The following is a 19050-nucleotide window of genomic DNA, read 5'->3' as shown; positions in this document are numbered from 1 at the left end:
CTAGTGCCCTACGCACCATAATATACGAAATTTATTTTTCTGTAGGCATATTATGGATGACGCTGCAGCCTGGTAATATTATCCTAAAGAGAGGCGAGTATGGGGGAAGAGGCGCGAGGCACTCGGAGTCTGTCAGTCGCGCTGTTCGTTCGCGCCGAAGCTTTCTCGATCAACACGCTGTTTACGTCACGATATTCGCCAATTCCCACCACGTAAGCGCCGACGTAATTCCAATTAACGCACCCGACACACCGTCGCTAATACACCACGACGCGCTTCAGCCTTCCTTTCGGAAAATCCGCCGCGAATCTCGACCGTTTGTTGTGCTACGGATAGGTCGAGACGTCAAGGACGCGCGAAAATCTATAGGGAAAATTCTGCCAGAAACGTGTGACGTTTGTCGGCCTCACTTCCAACAACTCGCAACCTAGTTCCAACACCTTAACTGCGAATAATCGAAACGTTGATTTACAAAATCATTGTAAAACTTGTTTGTTTTTTAAAAATCTATAGCGAAAAATCAATTTATATCAGCAACTAAAAAAAAACACATTTTTTTATATCAGAATAATTTTAGTACGTTTTAACATAATTACCATATTTATTACTCTTCTCCTTACCCTCATCCGGCTTCAATGGTGCATAGGGCATCACATCAACACAGTGTTATCTTGATCACTAATTGCTCGAAGGCAAGGTGATTAGTCCTGCGCCTCAGCTGCTGGGTCAGGTGATATTTATTCAAGATTAGAGTAATTTTTTTATATCCTGAGAATCAAACCCAGGACTTGCAATACGATAGCCGAATTGCAGTAACCATTACTCAATTATCGTTAATTTTCTAAGTTCTCAGCTTACCTGTCATATCTGCGTTTAAATATAAGTTTTTAAAGATTTTTTTGTATTTCTCCTTACACTACTATCAATTTCAGTATGATTATGCTCGTTTTGTCTTTATTTATCGTTGTAGCATTAAACAAGTAAAACGATATATCACATTTATTCTATTGTCATTTAAGAAAACAGATGTTTGAGTATTCGATATCTGTTAAAAGGCGAAAGATACATGAATTAGGCTTTGAAAATGTACATAAAAGTGTTCTTAACTGAAATATCGATGTTTTATGTAAAAATAGACAAATATAATTATTGTATTATACGTATATTTCGATGGCTAAGCAAACAAACCTTCTGATTTTAATCATGGTCGCAAGTATAGTATTTTTTGCATTTTGAAATTTCTGAAGTGTTTTGATATTTTTTTATTATTGTCAAATGTTTTCAATTAGATAAGTAAATCTATTAAAATATAATATTTAATATTGAAGCAGTGTGGTTGCCAACAATTACTGTACTCATTCTTCGACTATTTAATAATTAAGTAATCGAAGAATGATACAGTAAATTTAATTTGTTTTTGTACTTATCGTGTCACACTTTCAATTGTTATAATGAAAAATGTATAGTTGGTACGTTTCAGCGCTTAGGCATCGATTCGTAATACGTATAGTCAAAATTCTTCTCAAATATTTTTTTAATAAACTCCCATATTCTCGTATTAATATATTGATGGAGTTTAAAATATTATATTAATTAAAAATGCGTAATTTGATAATTGTAAAATTACTAATTCCACATAAAAAACTTTCGTTTTTTAGTATTCTATTTTCGCAGTTGTGTGAGTATTCGACTAGCGATGTCGTAAGTCGATAATAATCCTATTAAATGAAACCTTTTGAGGCTATATGTGAACTGTATGGCTTCCTAACTAAGGAAACTAACTATGGACTAGAATGCAGCTTTAAAGCACAGTGTAAAGTCGCCTTGTTCCATAAATTTCAAATTAATTTTCGTCAAACCTACTTGGTATTAATAGCAAACCATCAGATACTCGCAATTTATTTTCAGTGATTTTTCAGGAAATTAACTTAAATTTTCAACAAAAAAATTGTCATTAAATAATAAGAATGTTTAAAAAATCAATTTCACAGAATTTTCGGTTGATTTTAAAACAATTTTATTTCACAAACCGATCAAATCTATTAAATTCGGAGTATGGTTTAATATTTGTCAACTTCGGGATACGAACTTAATTTATAAAAAAAATCACCAAATCAAATCACAGTAAATTTCGGGCTTACCTTTTAACTAAAAAAAAACTGTTTTCATATTCTTAAAAATATTTTTTTTAAATTTTCTTTGATAATTTAAATAGCATCATAATTTATTGAAAAATATTTTATACGAAAAATTTTGAAGCCAGTTTATATGTCTCTTCTTTGAAAGTAGTTAACAACAAACATGAGGAAAAACAGCATACAAAGTAACCCTGTTATGTCATTCGTCTTTGATCTACTATCGTACATTAAATTTTCGTATTTTTTTAGTACAGGTATAGCGTGTGTTTTGCGTTTTCAGACAGAAAAACGATATTTTTTCAACCGTTATTATTCAGGATTTTTTAAAAACCCACCGACAAACTAACGTTTCTTGAACAAACGAAAACATAGAGGATGTGCAATCAATACAGAGTTACTCCAAAATTGTACTTATTTTTTATATTTCTTTAAGTTTAACGATACTGGGCTTCGTTTACATTGATTTTAGGCACGTAAGTTAATTTTTAGTTTTAACTGGATGAGAGTAGAGGAGGGCATAGAGAAAGTGCAGTTAATGTAGAGTTACTCCAAATTTCTACTTATTTTTGTTGGATATTTCTTTAATCTTATTGGGCTTCGTTTACATTGATTCTATGCTCAGTTATTTACAAAATACTTTTTATTTTTAACCGGATGAGGGTAGGGGTTGAGTCCAGACCTATACTTTGCAAGGTCAAACAATAACTGGGTTTCTGAATACGGAAATAAATAAATATAAAAAATAAACTCTTTTTCAGTTTTCGTGATAGCTATAATGAATGGTAATTAATGACAGTGAAGTGATGTAGTTTATTTAGTACTAATAATCGAGTTAGTCACCTCTGGGTTGGTCTGTGGATCCGCGACCTCGGTGACCCGTGACCTCGGTGACCCGTGACCCGCCACCGCGAGACTATGACGAGTCACCCACTCCTGACATCATAACACGTGCATAATTGGAAGCTTTTGAAAAACAAGAACATGACAGCCAGTAATTAAGTCTGTGAATATGTAATGCGATGTACTTAGCATAAGTTAAGTAAAAAGTGCTCGTGCGATAACGTACTGTAATTTCTTCATCCGAGGCGAAACAAAAATGGTAAGTAAAGCACGCTCGTATTTTAATCATATTTCTTAATTATAATTATTCGGGAATGATTTTTATGCCTACGAGTATTACGGCAACGCGCCGCGAATAGCGAATAGCGAAAAAGCACAAAAAATAATGACCTCCCTGAAGTAGGTACTCGCAGACGTAAAAAAAAACGGTAAATTTTTGCGAATTTTGGTATCGCGTGCGTTTGACATTTTCAGAAAGTAAAACGATATTTTGTCATCTAATATTGGTCAGAATTTGTTTTTTTTGTTTTGCAAAAATATTACAATTTATTTCATTAGGTACACATATCTACTTTTAAAATATCTTATATTGATAACACTTTGCCTCTCAAAAAAAATTAAGCTATTGTGCTTGGAGAGAGACTTACATTCAATATTTATTTATTTTACTTAATTAAGGATATAATACAGCCTTTTTTCCTTGCATCCTTTTTTGTGTTTTCATATTACATAATTCAATAAACATTTTTTAAAGTACCTATTTTAATATATATTTTTTTTATATCCGTAGGGAGGTTATTGTGCTGTTTAGTTTTGAAATATAGCACATTTCAGATTTATTAATTAAAAATCTTAAACTAGTTAACTAACTAACCATCACGCCACTTCCCTGCAGGAGTAGACAGAGATATACACTAGCAGATTGTTCCGACTGCTGACCTGACAGTTTTCAAGTATTTGATCAACCATAGATGCTGCTGAGAACTCGCATCTTCTTCTTCTTCTTTGTTAATGGCTTTTCACCCTTCTAGAGTGTTTAAGCCAGCGTCGGAGAATTTGCATCCTAAAGAAGTTGTTAATTAAAGTACAACTTTGAAGATATATTTTTGTAAATACAACTTTCGAAAATTGAGTACCTAGTGTGGTTGTCAATCATGGTTGGGAATGGTAAATACTACATGTTAAATAAGTCTATGACAGGTCGTAAGCCCAGTAAATACGCACACTTCCATATTCTTCTTAATCTATAACATATGAATATAGAAAACAAATTAAGCCATTTTAATTCAGTAATAGAAGGTGATACATGTTTGAAAAAATATATTAAAAATTAAACGAATTCCATGATTCTTCGGACGTTCCAGATAATATCAATAGTTTTGTGTTTTGTTAAAAATTCATTGTCACAAACCCTTTTGTAGAAAACGCCCGCCTGATAAATAAAAATAGTCGTTTGTTCGCATCCCTCTTCCATTAGTTATTTAGATTTACCCCAAAGTCCCGCACAGAACCCCTATCGGCATCCCCGCATTGATTCGGTGACATTTACATGAATTTATTAGGCTTCCCTTGTTAGTGTATGGAGATTACGGTATTATAGCTTTGGCGAAGGTTTATGGTTTCTCGTTATCAATATTTTACTCATAATTAATTTTACAATGCTTAGTTTATCCAAATCTACGTTCAAAATCAGAATTACTGGATATTCTCCACTAATTATTAATAAGTAAACATAGATGAAAGAAAACACTCTTTTTATCAATCATCGTTCACTTTGAGTAGTGCCACTTAAAAAAACTCTACTTCATGATTGCCGTTTTTGAAATAATCATTCTTTTGTGGTGATTCGGGTAGATCCCTAAACGGTCAGCGAACCTGTCAAGTTGGCAACAGTGAGTTAGCGAAAACAGTGGCGAAGAGAAGTCTATAAAAGCCCTTACACACGTGAATACATTGTGTTTTTGCCTAGAATTTTCACTCATGAATCACATGAAATTATAGTAACTTTAAACATTAAGAGTAAATCCACTCACGAGTAGGCATAGGCTATGAAACTTATAAAGTTGAAGCCTGAGTAGGGACATGATAAACAGTGTTACATAAGCCGTAGCTAGATTTCAGAGTCACTTGGACGTTAGGTAATTCAAAAAAAAAATACGCTCACATCATCATCATCAGGTCAACTGTAGAGTACAGTTGACCTAATGACGGAATGATTATACCGACACCGATAGTTATGAAGTACAGTTTTTAAGTGGTATTACACAAAGTGAACGATGAATGATAAGGAGAGTTTCATATTACTGTACCAAAAAGTTGACAATACTGTTAAAATACAAAATTTGGAAGAAAGAGTTTATCGAGATGGGAATAAGGAAGTCTGTTTATTTACAAGCTTACTTACGTCGTTTTTTACCCATAAGGGACAATCAAGTGTTCCAAAGAAAAAAAGGTTTTTCTCTGAAGAGTATTTTCCTACAACATTTTGAGTGTGTCCAAATACTTGTTCACAAAATCTGGATTATCTCCAATTACATTAGGTATTTTCATATTATTTTTTGACATCTCATCAAAGATGAAGAAGAATATGGAGGTCTGGGCATTTACGGGGCTGACGACCGTCATAGGCTGGTTTAAGTGATCACTTTACACACGTGTAACATTTACCAATTCTACCCGTCATTGACAACCACATTACTCAAATTCTTGGAAGTTCTATTATATGAATATATTATTATTATTATATATGAATATATCGTAGTCATAAAGGAGAAAGTGACCAAGTGCATTTTTTACCAAAACGTGATCGTTGACTATTTAATATCTTACTAGCTTAATATTGCACTGAAAAAAATCTCAAAGGATTTTAAACTTGGAAGTACAATATATTGACTAGTTAAAATGACTAACTGCATTGATGTTTATTTTCTTGCCAAGCAAGAGTGACCTAAATGGACCTCCTGAACATTTTACGTTTTGTTAGTAGGTCACTTTCTCCTGTACGACTACGATATATGAGTATTTTTCTCTCTACATTTCCAGTATTTTTGACAAGACGTTTGCTGTTAAAGCGGACCTTAACAATGATCCATAATTATCATCGAATAAACCATTATCTTTGATGTGTCGTTTATATTTCGTCTGAAAAGTTATTATGACTTTCCCAAGTATATTTGCCAGAGTCCTTCATTGATTTCATAAATTTTCATTTGACCTTTCGGTCTTAATTTCTGCAAAATATCAAATAAAAATAAAATACTAACCTTTTTTAAATACGCATTAGATGAGTGAAATTAGGTGGTATGCGATAGCCTATTTAATAATATTTTTTACTAACAATAATAATAATAATAATTAAACCCTTATCCGCACCCCAATGGTGCATAGGGCACTGCGTCATATAAACGCAATGTTATATTGATCGTTTTACACATGATGGAAAGGTGATCAGCCCTCCGCTTCAGGTACCAGTCCAGGGCAATATTGAATAAATATTACAGTGAAAAAAATACTTATATTTATTTTACCCCCCTTGGGAATCGAACCCGGGACATCTAGAACGGTAGCCGAGCGTGCTGACCATTACACTACGGAGGCGGACAAACAATGATGACAATATTTCTATACATGTATATAACATAAGATATGAAATTAATTGTTTTTTCCACAAATATATATATATATATATATATATATATATATATATATATATATATATATATATATATATATATATATATATATATATATATATATATATACATATATATATATATATATATATATATATATATATATATATATATATATATATATATATATATATATATATATATATATATATATATATATATATATATATATATATATATATATATATATATATATATATATATATATATATATATATATATGGATAACCCATGTAGTTGTTATTTATTTATTTATTTTTTAAGAGTGTTTGTGTTTTTATAATTTTAGTTTTCTCTAAGCGGCCCATTATTAGAAATAGCTATCAAATTATGGTAGAGTGGGTTCGAGCCGAGAAACTCTGACTCAAGGGTCCGCGATACTAACCACGGGCACACAACCCGACACATTTTATTATAAAAAATGCAGTTCCACCAAGAAATGTCAGTATAAAATGTAAATCTAATAGATATGTAGATACAATATCTACCTATAAAAGTACCTAGTTAGGTACATAGGAACACGAATATTCCTACTCGCGATGCCAAACAATAGCAGGTAAGATTAGGTATGTAAATCCACGGAAGGAGCGGGGAATCTTTAAATTCCCTTTACAAAATAGGAAATGTCAAATCCCCGCACGAAATGCGAAATGTTTTTTGTAAGCTTTTGTCTGCCATACTCGTACACGTGTCAGACCGCTATTTTCCGCATTCGAGAACTTTATCCGCCTTTACTAGGAAATATATTATGTTAACTCATCAAATATGTTTTACAGAGAAATACCCTCATCACGTGGAAGGTTAATGTTGTTTCAGATTATTTTTATAAACGGTTTGACCTGACTAAAATATTATTTTATAATTTCTTTATAAAAAACTTTGTTATAAAATTACTATATATATGTAATAAAATAACTAGGTACCTACCTATACATTTTATTAAGTACCTACAAATAGTACATACATAAAACAGATCTACCACCAGATGTCGCATGCGTCGCACTGAATCAAACAAAAGATATCAGATAGAAAAAATATTATATTCTAAACTGTCAGAATCAGATAGATAGATAGAAAAAAAATATAAAGATAAATTAAGAATAAACTTTAATTACAAAGCAACACATTGTTTATATTATTATTATACACCCACTTTACATATTATTTACACCCAATTTACAAACGAAAATTATTATAACGTTATATATATTATAATTTAATGTTAACGTCGACCCGTTTCGAAGCAAATGGCCTTTTCCTTATAAAATGTTATAAACAGGTTTCAGTTACGTATAAAGTAATTTTATAACTAAGTCTTTTATATGCCATAAAATGGAAAAATCACAAATTTTGTGATCCAAATATGTATTAAGTATTATTTTGTAATTTTATTAAAATTAAATACTTGAAAATACCACTTGAATGAGTTTTATTTTTATTTACGACTAGTTTCGAAAACGACAGATGTTTTCATCTTCTGGTACAAATTAAAACTAACGAAAAAATACATATTTAGGTGTATATATAGGTTAATAAATATAGGGAGGGGGTTAATAAAAATAAAACTCATTAAAGTGGTATTTTCAAGTGTTTAATTTTAATAAAATTATCATGTCATTCCACAATGTTAATGCCGAATCAATAAATAATATTATTTTGTAATGTTTATTTCCACATATTTTGAAACATGTGTCATCTACCTAAGTCGAAATTTAAATAAGCGTTTTGTTTTTGTTTTTTTTTCTGGCTTAAATATTTTATAATACCTGTAAAAAAAACTTATTCTACCTCTTGTATTTATATATTTTTTAAATAAAACATTTTTTGTCCAATAAAACTATTTTAAAACGGGTATTTCGTGCACAAGTTAGCGCGTTTGGCTAACGTGGTGGAGGTCAATTTAGGTACCAATCTAGGGTAATATAAAATATATCTGGGAGTGACAAAAACGCTGATCGAACCCAGAACCTCCAGCACGGTAGCCAAACGCGTTAACCACTGCACTACAGAGGCGGGATATATGATATATTGGTAAATTAATAATTATCTTTACTGACTAATGGTGCTTTGAACAGATTGATTGGGAATAAGAATATGTCCATGGAAGCCAAGCTAGCGGTTCACAACGGCGTGCTAGTACCGACACTAATGTATGGAAGCGAAACATGGAACTGGCAAAGGAAGGACGAAAGCAGAGTGAACGCTGTTGAAATGAGCTCCCTCAGACGAATGTGTAGAAAATCATTGTATGACAGAATTAAAAACGACGATATAAGAAAGGAATGTAAGGCTGAACGAGGAATAAATGAAAAGATTAGGAAGAGTTCTTTGCGGTGGTATGGACATGTGGAGCGAATGGATAACGAGAGAATGATTAAGAAAATATATGTGGCCAATGTGAGAGGGAAAACAGAACGTGGACAACCGAAAAAGACTTGGCACGATCAGATCAATCAGAACCTAAAATCTGGCGGTGTCAAAAGTCTGCGTAATCGGAGGGCATGTATGACTAGATGTATGGATGTGAAGGAGGCGAGGAGTGTATGTCAGGACAGAAGAGTGTGGCGTTCCATCCTCTCTGCCTACCCCTGCGGGGAAACGGCGTGATGGTAGTAGTAGTAGTAGTAGTATCTTTACTGACTAATGAAGTAATGTGTTCGTATTGCTTTTTCAGAGCTTGATGGCGGTGATCAAGTTTGGGTATGCTCTGGTCATCATCACCCTCATCCTCATGATCTGGGCATCTCTAAGTAACGCCAGAGAGGTAATTATGCTACTTGATTTATGAGGAAGCTAATTTTAAACCCAGCTCTAACGGTTTTTTAACAAAGCCCAGACGCAACAAAAAATGCAACAGTTATTAATAGATTAATAGATTTTGTAAGATTCATCTTTATATTACAGTGCTTTAAACAAATCACAATTTAAAAAAAACTTTTTCTTACTTAAATGTGTTACTTCAAATAAATGTATTACGTTATTATTATTATTTAAAAAAAAAAACAAAGATTAATATGTGTTTCAGAACAACTAACCAACAAAGATACCACTATGCCGTTTCTCCGCAGGGGTAGGCAGAGAAAATATTTTTGTAAACTGTCTTTGCAAACATTCCTCGTCTCTTCCAAATTAATGTATTTCCTCATACATATCCGCCGATTAATACTCCTCCTGAACTGACCACCTTCAAATATTTGAAATAAATACGTAATCATGCCAAATTTTCCTTGGTCTTCTTCTGCTTCTATTTTCAACTTTATTCGCCTCATTTTTCTAACTGTTCTTTTTTCACTAGCCCAAACCATCTTAACACACCTTTCTTAATTTTATCGATAATCCTTACTATGTCAACCTTGGATTATTTCCTTATTTTACCATTCTATCATATGTACATCGTTTTGGCGCACATTCACACGCAGACGCGTGATCGCATTTCGACTGCTTTCATTCTACTTTCATCCTTCTTTTGCCAACTCCATGGTTCACTTTCAAGTAAAATAGAAAATCTACCAAAAAATATCAGACCCGCACTCCTCTATGGCTCTGAATGCTGGACAATGTATAACACCTACTCTAGGCAACTAGAAACTGCTGAAATGCGAATGCTTAGATGGTCAGCTTGTGTGTCCCTTAGAGACAAAATAAAGAGTTCACGCATTCGTGGAAGCCTGTGTGTAATAGACATCAATAGTAAGGTAGAGGAAAGGCAATTGAGATGGTATGGGCACATAGGATGTAGGATTACATTGTAAACCAGGTAATCGCCGTGGATATTCAAAGGAAGACCAAAGAATCCATTGATGATGTAGAGAGGAAACATGATAAGAAGGCATGACCTAGATGACGTTGCCCAAGATAGAAGGATCTAAAGCCTGAGGCTGGGGAGAGCCGACCCAATAGTCTGCAAAGTCAATTAGTTGGGATGGAGGCGGGGAGAAGATGATGCTTCACTTCCACACACTGCTAGTGTAACTTCCATTATTAGACCTTTGTTTGCTTCAACTGATTTATATCTTCCATATTAGAACTTTCTTTGCTTCTTCTTCTTCATGAGCCCTCTGTTCACTGGATATAGGCCTCTCCTTCTTTCCATTTTAGTCAGTTTTTACCCCCCACAGCGACTATGACTATGTCATCGGACCATCTCTTTCGGGGTCTTCCGACACCTCTTTTGTTCTCCCAAGGTCTCCATCGTCAAGTTTGCTACAACTGATTATTAGCTACGGCAGATAAGAATGGATGATGTTTGCAGTTCCACGTGGAGCCAGGGGTGCACTACCTGCCGTGCTTCTTCAACCCGCTGTGCAGCTGCTCCAAGGCCATCCCCGACCTCGGCATCGTGTCGTGTCTCTCCGTGCCGCTGTTCAGGGTGCCGCCGCCCATCAACTCCTCCAAGGTCTTCATGCTGCACCTCGAGGACAACGGCCTCAGGGACCTCGAGCCCGGCTTCTTCCAGTCCACCAGTGAGTCCACCACACGCAACTATAGTTGTATTTTTATTTACCTTGCAAATATGTACATGGTTTATAAATCAAAAACCTTTCCCGTACTGATCATCCAAAAATTACACGTGATCCGAAGCGGGGTACCAAAATAACATATTTGTTTGGAAATCTTAGTACGCAGCTCGTAACTCTTCGCCAGCCAGAGTCACATATTCCACGTCTTTTCCAGCGCGCCGCCAAGCGCCGACTGACGGCGGCTATCCGATAAGTTGGAGGCCGGAAATCGGATCAATCGATAGCGGAGTAATCTTATTGTCTTGCTTTCTCCTTGTGGCAATATCACATTTATCAAAGTGAAATAAAATGTGGCTAGCAGACGAAAAAATAATGTCCTGATATATAAATACGTAGAATTTGCGTTACTGACTTATTTTTTTATTTTACGATTTGAGATTATAAAAATAAAAAAATAAAAGTTTTCTTAAATATTATTTTTGATGAAAAAATTTGGAGTTATAAGTAGTTCTTACAATTATGATCCTCCTGTTTGAGCCGGCTAGGCAAAGTGGATTTCGGTTCTTCTAGCTAAAAAAATGTTTTATTTTATTCTGTGTTGGAAGCAGGAGGGATAATCCAGTGTGGGCCAATCAGGAACTTCTCGGGATTTACTCATTACTGGGAGGATTTTTTTATTTTGTCCCTTATTGGGTCAGGATATCTAGCTCGTTATGCCAAGAGCTCAGGAAGGTCAAAAGTTCAAAACGGTTATAAATAGATATAGAGGTCAATTTTGACAATTTTAATCGTTTGTTCATTATTTATGGAAATATACTATTTTTTTCAGGTCTTTACAGATTGGCGATCAACAAGAATCCCTTGGGAGAAATACCAGAAGAAGCTTTCCTGGGTTTAGAGAGATCCTTGTGGGAACTAGAGCTTCATGATGATGACCTCATCAGTATACCTAACAAGGCTTTTCGCTACCTACAAAAGCTGAGGCTCCTTGACTTGACAGGTACACCTACATGTTATATCAAATCAAGATGGACCTAATATGGCTACAACCTTTGAACTGTTCCAACTGTGTTAACATATCGCTCACTCCTTTCAAGAACGTCATAAATCAAAAATCGTCAATTTTCAGTTATGCATGTTTTCGGAATGCCCAGAAAATGTACTATATCCAAGCAAAAGCGACATATTTTTAACTTAATATTTACCTGCTACAGGGCAGAAGTGTTGTTTTTGCATTTTGAATAAAAGGTACCGTTTAATTATTTTTTTAAATATACTATATATTTTTCAAATGCAGAAAAAACCTTCAGGTTTTACCTAAAAAGATCTGTTGCACAGTAAAAAGTTCAATAAGTGGCTTGGAACTTATTTTTAATACATTGTATTATATTTTTAAGCTTTAAAAACGTTCTCCTGAAAAATCAAGTTTTTTGATTTAAGACGTTATTGAATGGAGTGAGCGATATCAGACATTTTTGTGTTATTTGTTCTGCAAACAGTTGGTAGAATTCTATATTGAATTGTTGGATAATTTATCCCAAATTAAACAAGTTTTATTTGGTTGACTTCTACATTTATTTATGTATATGTTAATATGTGACGCGTTTCGTCTTATTAGGACATTATCAAACACTCAGGACATGTATTTAATAATGTCCTAAGAAGACGAAACACGTCGCGTATTAACATATACATAAATAAATGTAGAATTTACCCAAATAAACCTTGTTTAATTTGGATATATTACCCAACAATTCCTTTTTCATGCTAGTTTCACTAGACAAGATCAAGTGGTTTTGACAATGTAAAAATTGTTACATGAGACATCTTGTGGGATAATAATTGCATACTCTTTAACACTTGTTTTGTGTCCTCTCCAAATAACATTTAATTTATAGTTATTATTTCACACACACACACATGTGTATGTGTGTATGTGTGTAGAGGTTTTATGGAGACCGTTAATATCAAAATGATCTCTGAGATGACTCCTAAAAAGATGGACATATGACATAAAAATCATTAAAATATTGGAGTGGCATTGAACAGCACAGAACAGAAATAAATTAAAGGCTTTGAGGGGCTATGTCCTTGTTCTCGGTCGTTTGCTATTATCAAAATATCTTAACTCGATACTCGTTTAAATTTTAAGGTAATGACATAGCAGAGTTGGCATCTGACAGTTGGAAGGGTCTGGAGAACTCCCTTCAGACGCTCATCTTGGCAGACAACTCTCTGCTGTCCCTGCCTCCCGATGCCTTCTCTACGCTGCCTATTCTGGAAACCCTGGACCTTCGAGGGAACCACATATCCAAGATAGACCCCTACGTCTTCAGAGATGGCATGGGCCGACTCACCAAGGTATGGGACATTTGGAATTGCATTAACTCTTCACCTGCTACTGGCACACAGTCTGTGCAACCTTTGATAAAGTCTAACATGCCTTTAGCACACAGTTTGTAAAAGCGCAGTATACAAATTTTTAATACTAATTTCTTAGGAGCCTTTGTAATGATTTTCATCTTAAAATGTAGCTTATTCTTCATACTGCTGACATCTGTGGAAATAATTCCAATGAAAAATATCCCTTTGCAAATTTTAAAAAATTTGGCCTCGCTGCTTGAATTCTACAAAATATATCTGCATCGTTTGACGAAAGCAAAAGAGCACAGGGTAAAGGATATTACTGCTTTAAGGGAAAGGAAATGGAGAAAAATATCAATAATGGCTAGGGCATTCGGGGTTATATACACATTACCCATACTCGTACTTGCTTGTGTAACTTATACTCTACTTATGTGTATGACTCCTTTGGGGTGATATTTAACTCTAGGATATTTTTAAATATGTTTTCGTTAATCATCGACATTATGTTTATATTGGCAAGTCTGAAGTTAGACTATCAATTTTGGTATTAGGCTTTAACAATGTTTTTTTTTCTATAACCTAAAAAATTTCATAAAATTAAATAAATAAAAAACACAAAAAATACGTAACTGTGAATAAAAAAAAATTGTCATAATAATTCTGCTTAAATTGCGATAAATTTTGTACAATACATACTAATAAAGTGCTTTTTATTATATGTAAGATAACACTTTGATTGTTGTAACTATAAAATAACTTTGAACATTTCAGCTCCTTTTGTCTGACAATCAGTTGATGTACATACCATATGAGGAGGTATCGCCATTGAAACAAATGCGGCATTTAGACTTGGCCCGAAACCGCATCGTCCAAGTGCCACCGATCAACAATGTCCCCGGAGTGCACATCTCCCTGGACATCCTGAGGTATTCATCATTAACTTGACCTTTCGTTACTTCTTTGAATAGTTTCATACAAATGTACTTAATGAAATAATTATTTGCTTTTCTCAGATTAGAATACAACGCCATCAAGTTTCTGCTTCCCGCTTCATTTCAACTATTCTCTACATTGAATACGACAATCTTAGATGGTAATCCAATATCATTCATCAAGGTGAGTAAATCAATCTTTTTGAAAAATATCTTAGGACTACAATAGTTCCTTAATGCATATTAATATGCAGAAGGTACGTTCCTCAATGCATATTAATATGCAGGAGGTACGTTCCTCAATGTATATTAATATGCAGGAGGTACGTTCCTCAATGCATATTAATATGCAAGAGGTACTTTCCTCAATGCATATTAATATGCAAGAGGTACTTTCCTCAATGCAAAACAATATGCAGGAGGTACGTTCCTCAATGCATAGTAATATGCAGGAAGTACGTTCCTCAATGCATAGTAATATGCAGGAGGTATGTTCCTCAATGCATTGTAATATGCAGGAAGTATGTTCCTCAATGCATAGTAATTTGCAGGAGGTACGTTCTTCAATGCATAGTAATATGCAGGAAGTACGTTCCTCAATGCATATTAATATGCAAGAGGTACGTTCCTCAATGCATAGTAATATGCAGGAAGTACGTTCCTCAATGCATAGTAATATGCAGGAGGTACGTTACTCAATGCATAGTAATATGCAGGAAGTACATTCCTCAATGTATATTAATATGCAGGAGGTACGTTCCTTAAAAAGATCGCAAGTACCTAAACTGCCTATGTTCAGACTACTCAAGAAGTGGACAGTTCATTAACAACTCAATCTAAATTATCCATTCAGATACTGATCATGTGACTGAATAATTTTGTAGAAAATACAGCGATAAGTCACTGAGAAATGTTTGTTATACATCAATTTGTGTTTTATTTTATAAAAATGCCATATTAATGTCACCATGTTTTAAAAAATTTATTTGATTTTATGTACTTCCACTTTTATACTCTTCTTATTCAAAAATTCTCTTGTCTGTGCAACAACTTCCGCCACTCAATGACTTTTTTTTTTTTTTTTATAACTCAGTTGTACAAATCTCAGAAATCCAAAACTCAAATATCTAAATCTCAAAAGCAAAAAACAAAATCGTCAAAAAAAAATCTGGTAAAAAAATTGTAAATTTAAAATGTAGCCAAGTAAAAACACTAGTATGAAAAATATTCACAATATTTTAAGTAGCTCTGACTCCCATATTTCCACAAATTACGTGTTTTATACCTATTTTAAAATAAATAAAATACTTGATCATTTGGTTTGCAGGAAGATGCATTTCGACAAGCAAAAATCAGGACACTTTCCTTGAGAGATTGTGTTCTAACAGACATTGCTCCATCCGCATTTGCCGGGCTCGAAGCAACTCTTCAGTCATTAGATCTCTCTTCCAACAATCTGACTGGACTACCGAAGAGTCTGTTCCACCAATTTGACTTTTTGAGATATTTAAGTCTTAAAGAAAATGAGGTAAATTGATACACAGGTTATTAGTCGCCTTTACACATATGCGCTTTAGCATGTGAAAGAGTGATTGTCTAAAGTCACAAGAGACCGAAAAGCACATATTGTAATTGAACTATGTAGAGACCTCCAATACGGTAGTCAAACGCACTTATCACTGCACTATAGAGGTGGATATATTGTAACATAATTACATCATATCGTGATGTAAAATGTTAATATAAGATATTATAAATTTACACAATCAAAATTAACTTTGGTTTTGTGAGATAATAATAATAAATTTTGAAAATTTAAAAAGTTGGGTAATATTGTGTATCCAAAATTAAACACGCTTATTGGATTGAATTCTACTTTATTTACATATATTATATGTGATGCGTTTCGTCTTATTAAGACATTATCAAACACTTTGCTCACTCCTTTCAAGAAGGTCATAAATCAAAAAACTTGATTTTTCAGGAGAACGTTTTTAAAATTGAAAAATATAATACAATGTATTAAAAATAAATATCAAGCCACTCATTGAACTTTTTACCGTGCAACAGATTTTTTAGGTAAAGCCTGAAGATTTTTTCTCCATTTGAAAAAAAAAATGTATATTTAAAAAAAAATACTTAAACAATACCTTTTCTTCAAAATGCAAGAACAACACTTTCTGTCCTATAGTGAGTAAATATTAAGTTAAAAATATGCTGCTTTTGCTGGGATATAGTACATTTTCTGGGCATTCCGAAAATATGAACAACTGAAAATTGACGATTTTTGATTTATGATGTTCTTGAAAAGAGTGAGCGACTTGTGTTTGATAATGTCTTAATAAGACATTATCAAAAACTTGTGTTTGATAATGTCTTAATAAGACAAAATGCGTCACATATCATATATGTAAATAATGTAGAATTCAATCCATTAATTGTGCTTAATTTTGGATATATTACCGAACAATTCAATATGGAATTCTGCCAACTGTCTGAAGTTACAACAAATAATTTATAAATATATATACTTTCGCAAGGGTGCTTATTAGTATCCTTATTGAATGTTATTTTTAGTCAATTAACTAAATATTTTTTGTCTCAAAGTAATGTACATGATATAAACAATACGCACTAAGCCCATCATCTTCTGTGCGACTTATCCCCATACAATAGTGCTTATGGTACAATACTCAACTGCATTTGTGTAAAGCTGCTAATAGATGTAATCTCATACTTAAAGATTTATCCATACTGTTGTTATGTTCTTTAGGTTCACAACATAATCCCTGGGGAATCATTCAACGGGTTCCAGTACACCCTTTTTAATCTGGATCTTAGCGGATCAAAGAATGGAATCACAAGTCTCCAGGATTTAAGAAGGTACTTATCAATGTTTCTACCAGTTGATTTCAATATGAATTTAGACACAATTAATTATCAACCTAACAATCTAACCATCACGCCACTTCACCGCAGGGGTAGGCAGAGAGAAAAGAATGCCTCACCAATCTGTCTTTGCACACAACTTTTACCTCTTCCATATTTATGCATCTTTTCATACATACACGCCGATTATTCTGACTCCTAACCTGACAACTTTCAAGTATTTGAAATACTTGATCATACCAAGTTTTCCTTGGTCTTCCTATGCTTCTATTACCAACTGCATTCGCCTTATAAATTTGTTTTACTATCATTTCACTTCAAAACCAACTAACTAACTAACCATCACGCCGCTTCCCGCAGGGGTAGGCAGAGAGAATAGAACGCCACACCACTCTGTCTTTGCAAACATTCTTCGCCTCTTCCACGTTCATGCATCTCCTCATACATACCCGCCAATTATTACGACTCCTAACCTGACCACTTTCAAGTATTTGGCATACCTGATCGTGCCATGTTTTTCTCGGTCTTCCTCTGCTTCTTTTCCCGATTACATTCGCCTCACATTCCCAAAACTTCACTTTCTCAAAACATCTAAACACACCTTTCTCAATTTTATCAAACAATTCAAATATGCAATTTATCTTACTCAGGATGCGATCTCTCCGCTCTCTGTCTCTGAGCCGTCTGCCTCGTTCCATCCTGGTCTCCGACGACTTCCAGGAGTTCGGAGTGGATCTGGAGGAACTGAAGATCGTGGGAGGCTCTCTGGAGGCCATCCAAGGACACGCCTTCCGCCACCTCAGGACCATCAAGTATCTGGACCTGTCAGAGAATGAGATATCCAAGATCGATAAAGAGGCCTTTGTTGAGGTACCCACATATCGCTCACTCCTTTCAAGAACGTCATAAATCAAAAAACTTGATTTTTCAGGAGATCGTTTTTAAAGTTTGAACATACAATACAATTTATTGAAAATAAATATCAAGCCACTTATTGAACTTTTTACTGTGCAACAGATTTTTTTGGGTAAAACTTGACGGTTTTTTCTCCATTTGAAAAATATTAAATATATTTTTTTAAATAATTAAAACATACCTTTTCTTCAAAATGCAAAAATAACACTTTCTGTCCTGTAGCGGGTAAATATTAAGTTAAAAATATGCCGCTTTTGCTGGGATATAGTACATTTTCTGGGCATTCCGAAAACATGTACAACTGAAAATTGCCGATTTTTGATTTATGACGTTCTTGAAAGGAGTGAGCGATATATGTATATGTGATACTATATATAATACATAATATGTAATGTATCCTGTCTGGAATTTACTATGCCGAGGACACATTTTACAACATAAATTATTTATTAGTTTTGTAAAATCAACAAAGCAAAAACTTTGTTTTTAACCACTCTTATTTTTGGTGCAATATTTCCAATTGGATTTAGCATCGTACGCATCCATCCCTGAAGAAGAGATGGTGTTTTAAAACCGGTTGGAATAATAGTACGGAAAATTAAAGCTGTCAAAATAAAGTTATTGTTTTATTAATTTTGGTCAGCACGCTCGGCTACCGTTCTGGAGGTCCCGGGTTCGATTCCCAAGGGGGGTAAAATAAATATAAGTGATTTTTCACTGCAATATTTATTCAATATTACTGTGGACTGGTACCTGAAAGCGGAGGGCTGATCACTTTTCCTTCATGGGTAAACGATCAACATAACACTGCGTTTAT

At 33.8% G+C, this 19050-nt stretch overlaps 1 protein-coding gene across 3 annotated transcripts in view; it reads left to right on the top strand.

Annotated features, from left to right (window-relative positions):
• The first annotated feature begins 115 nt into the window (after positions 1 to 115).
• The window catches only part of chp (leucine rich repeat containing G protein-coupled receptor chaoptin), a 39827-nt gene continuing 20892 nt past the window's right edge, over positions 116 to 19050 (top strand). Inside the window, exons 1-11 of one of the 3 annotated variants that reach the window (XM_088271383.1) lie at positions 116 to 212; positions 2897 to 3237; positions 9345 to 9434; positions 10923 to 11133; positions 11960 to 12130; positions 13283 to 13491; positions 14269 to 14423; positions 14511 to 14613; positions 15757 to 15957; positions 17203 to 17312; positions 17969 to 18188. In XM_088271383.1, the coding sequence (XP_088127509.1) occupies positions 3235 to 3237; positions 9345 to 9434; positions 10923 to 11133; positions 11960 to 12130; positions 13283 to 13491; positions 14269 to 14423; positions 14511 to 14613; positions 15757 to 15957; positions 17203 to 17312; positions 17969 to 18188 (1473 nt within the window). In that variant the 5' untranslated portion in view covers positions 116 to 212; positions 2897 to 3234. Of the gene's footprint in view, positions 213 to 2896; positions 3238 to 7955; positions 7968 to 9344; positions 9435 to 10922; positions 11134 to 11959; positions 12131 to 13282; positions 13492 to 14268; positions 14424 to 14510; positions 14614 to 15756; positions 15958 to 17202; positions 17313 to 17968; positions 18189 to 19050 lie in introns of those variants that run through there. The other 2 variants (XM_088271385.1, XM_088271384.1) reach the window with 2 other exon arrangements.

This window comes from Brachycentrus maculatus, unplaced genomic scaffold (assembly GCF_059751285.1).
Source record: "Brachycentrus maculatus isolate JH-2025_06_01 unplaced genomic scaffold, ASM5975128v1 h1tg000439l, whole genome shotgun sequence".
NCBI lineage: Eukaryota > Metazoa > Arthropoda > Insecta > Trichoptera > Brachycentridae > Brachycentrus > Brachycentrus maculatus.
This window is presented reverse-complemented; position numbering and strand designations above follow the sequence as displayed.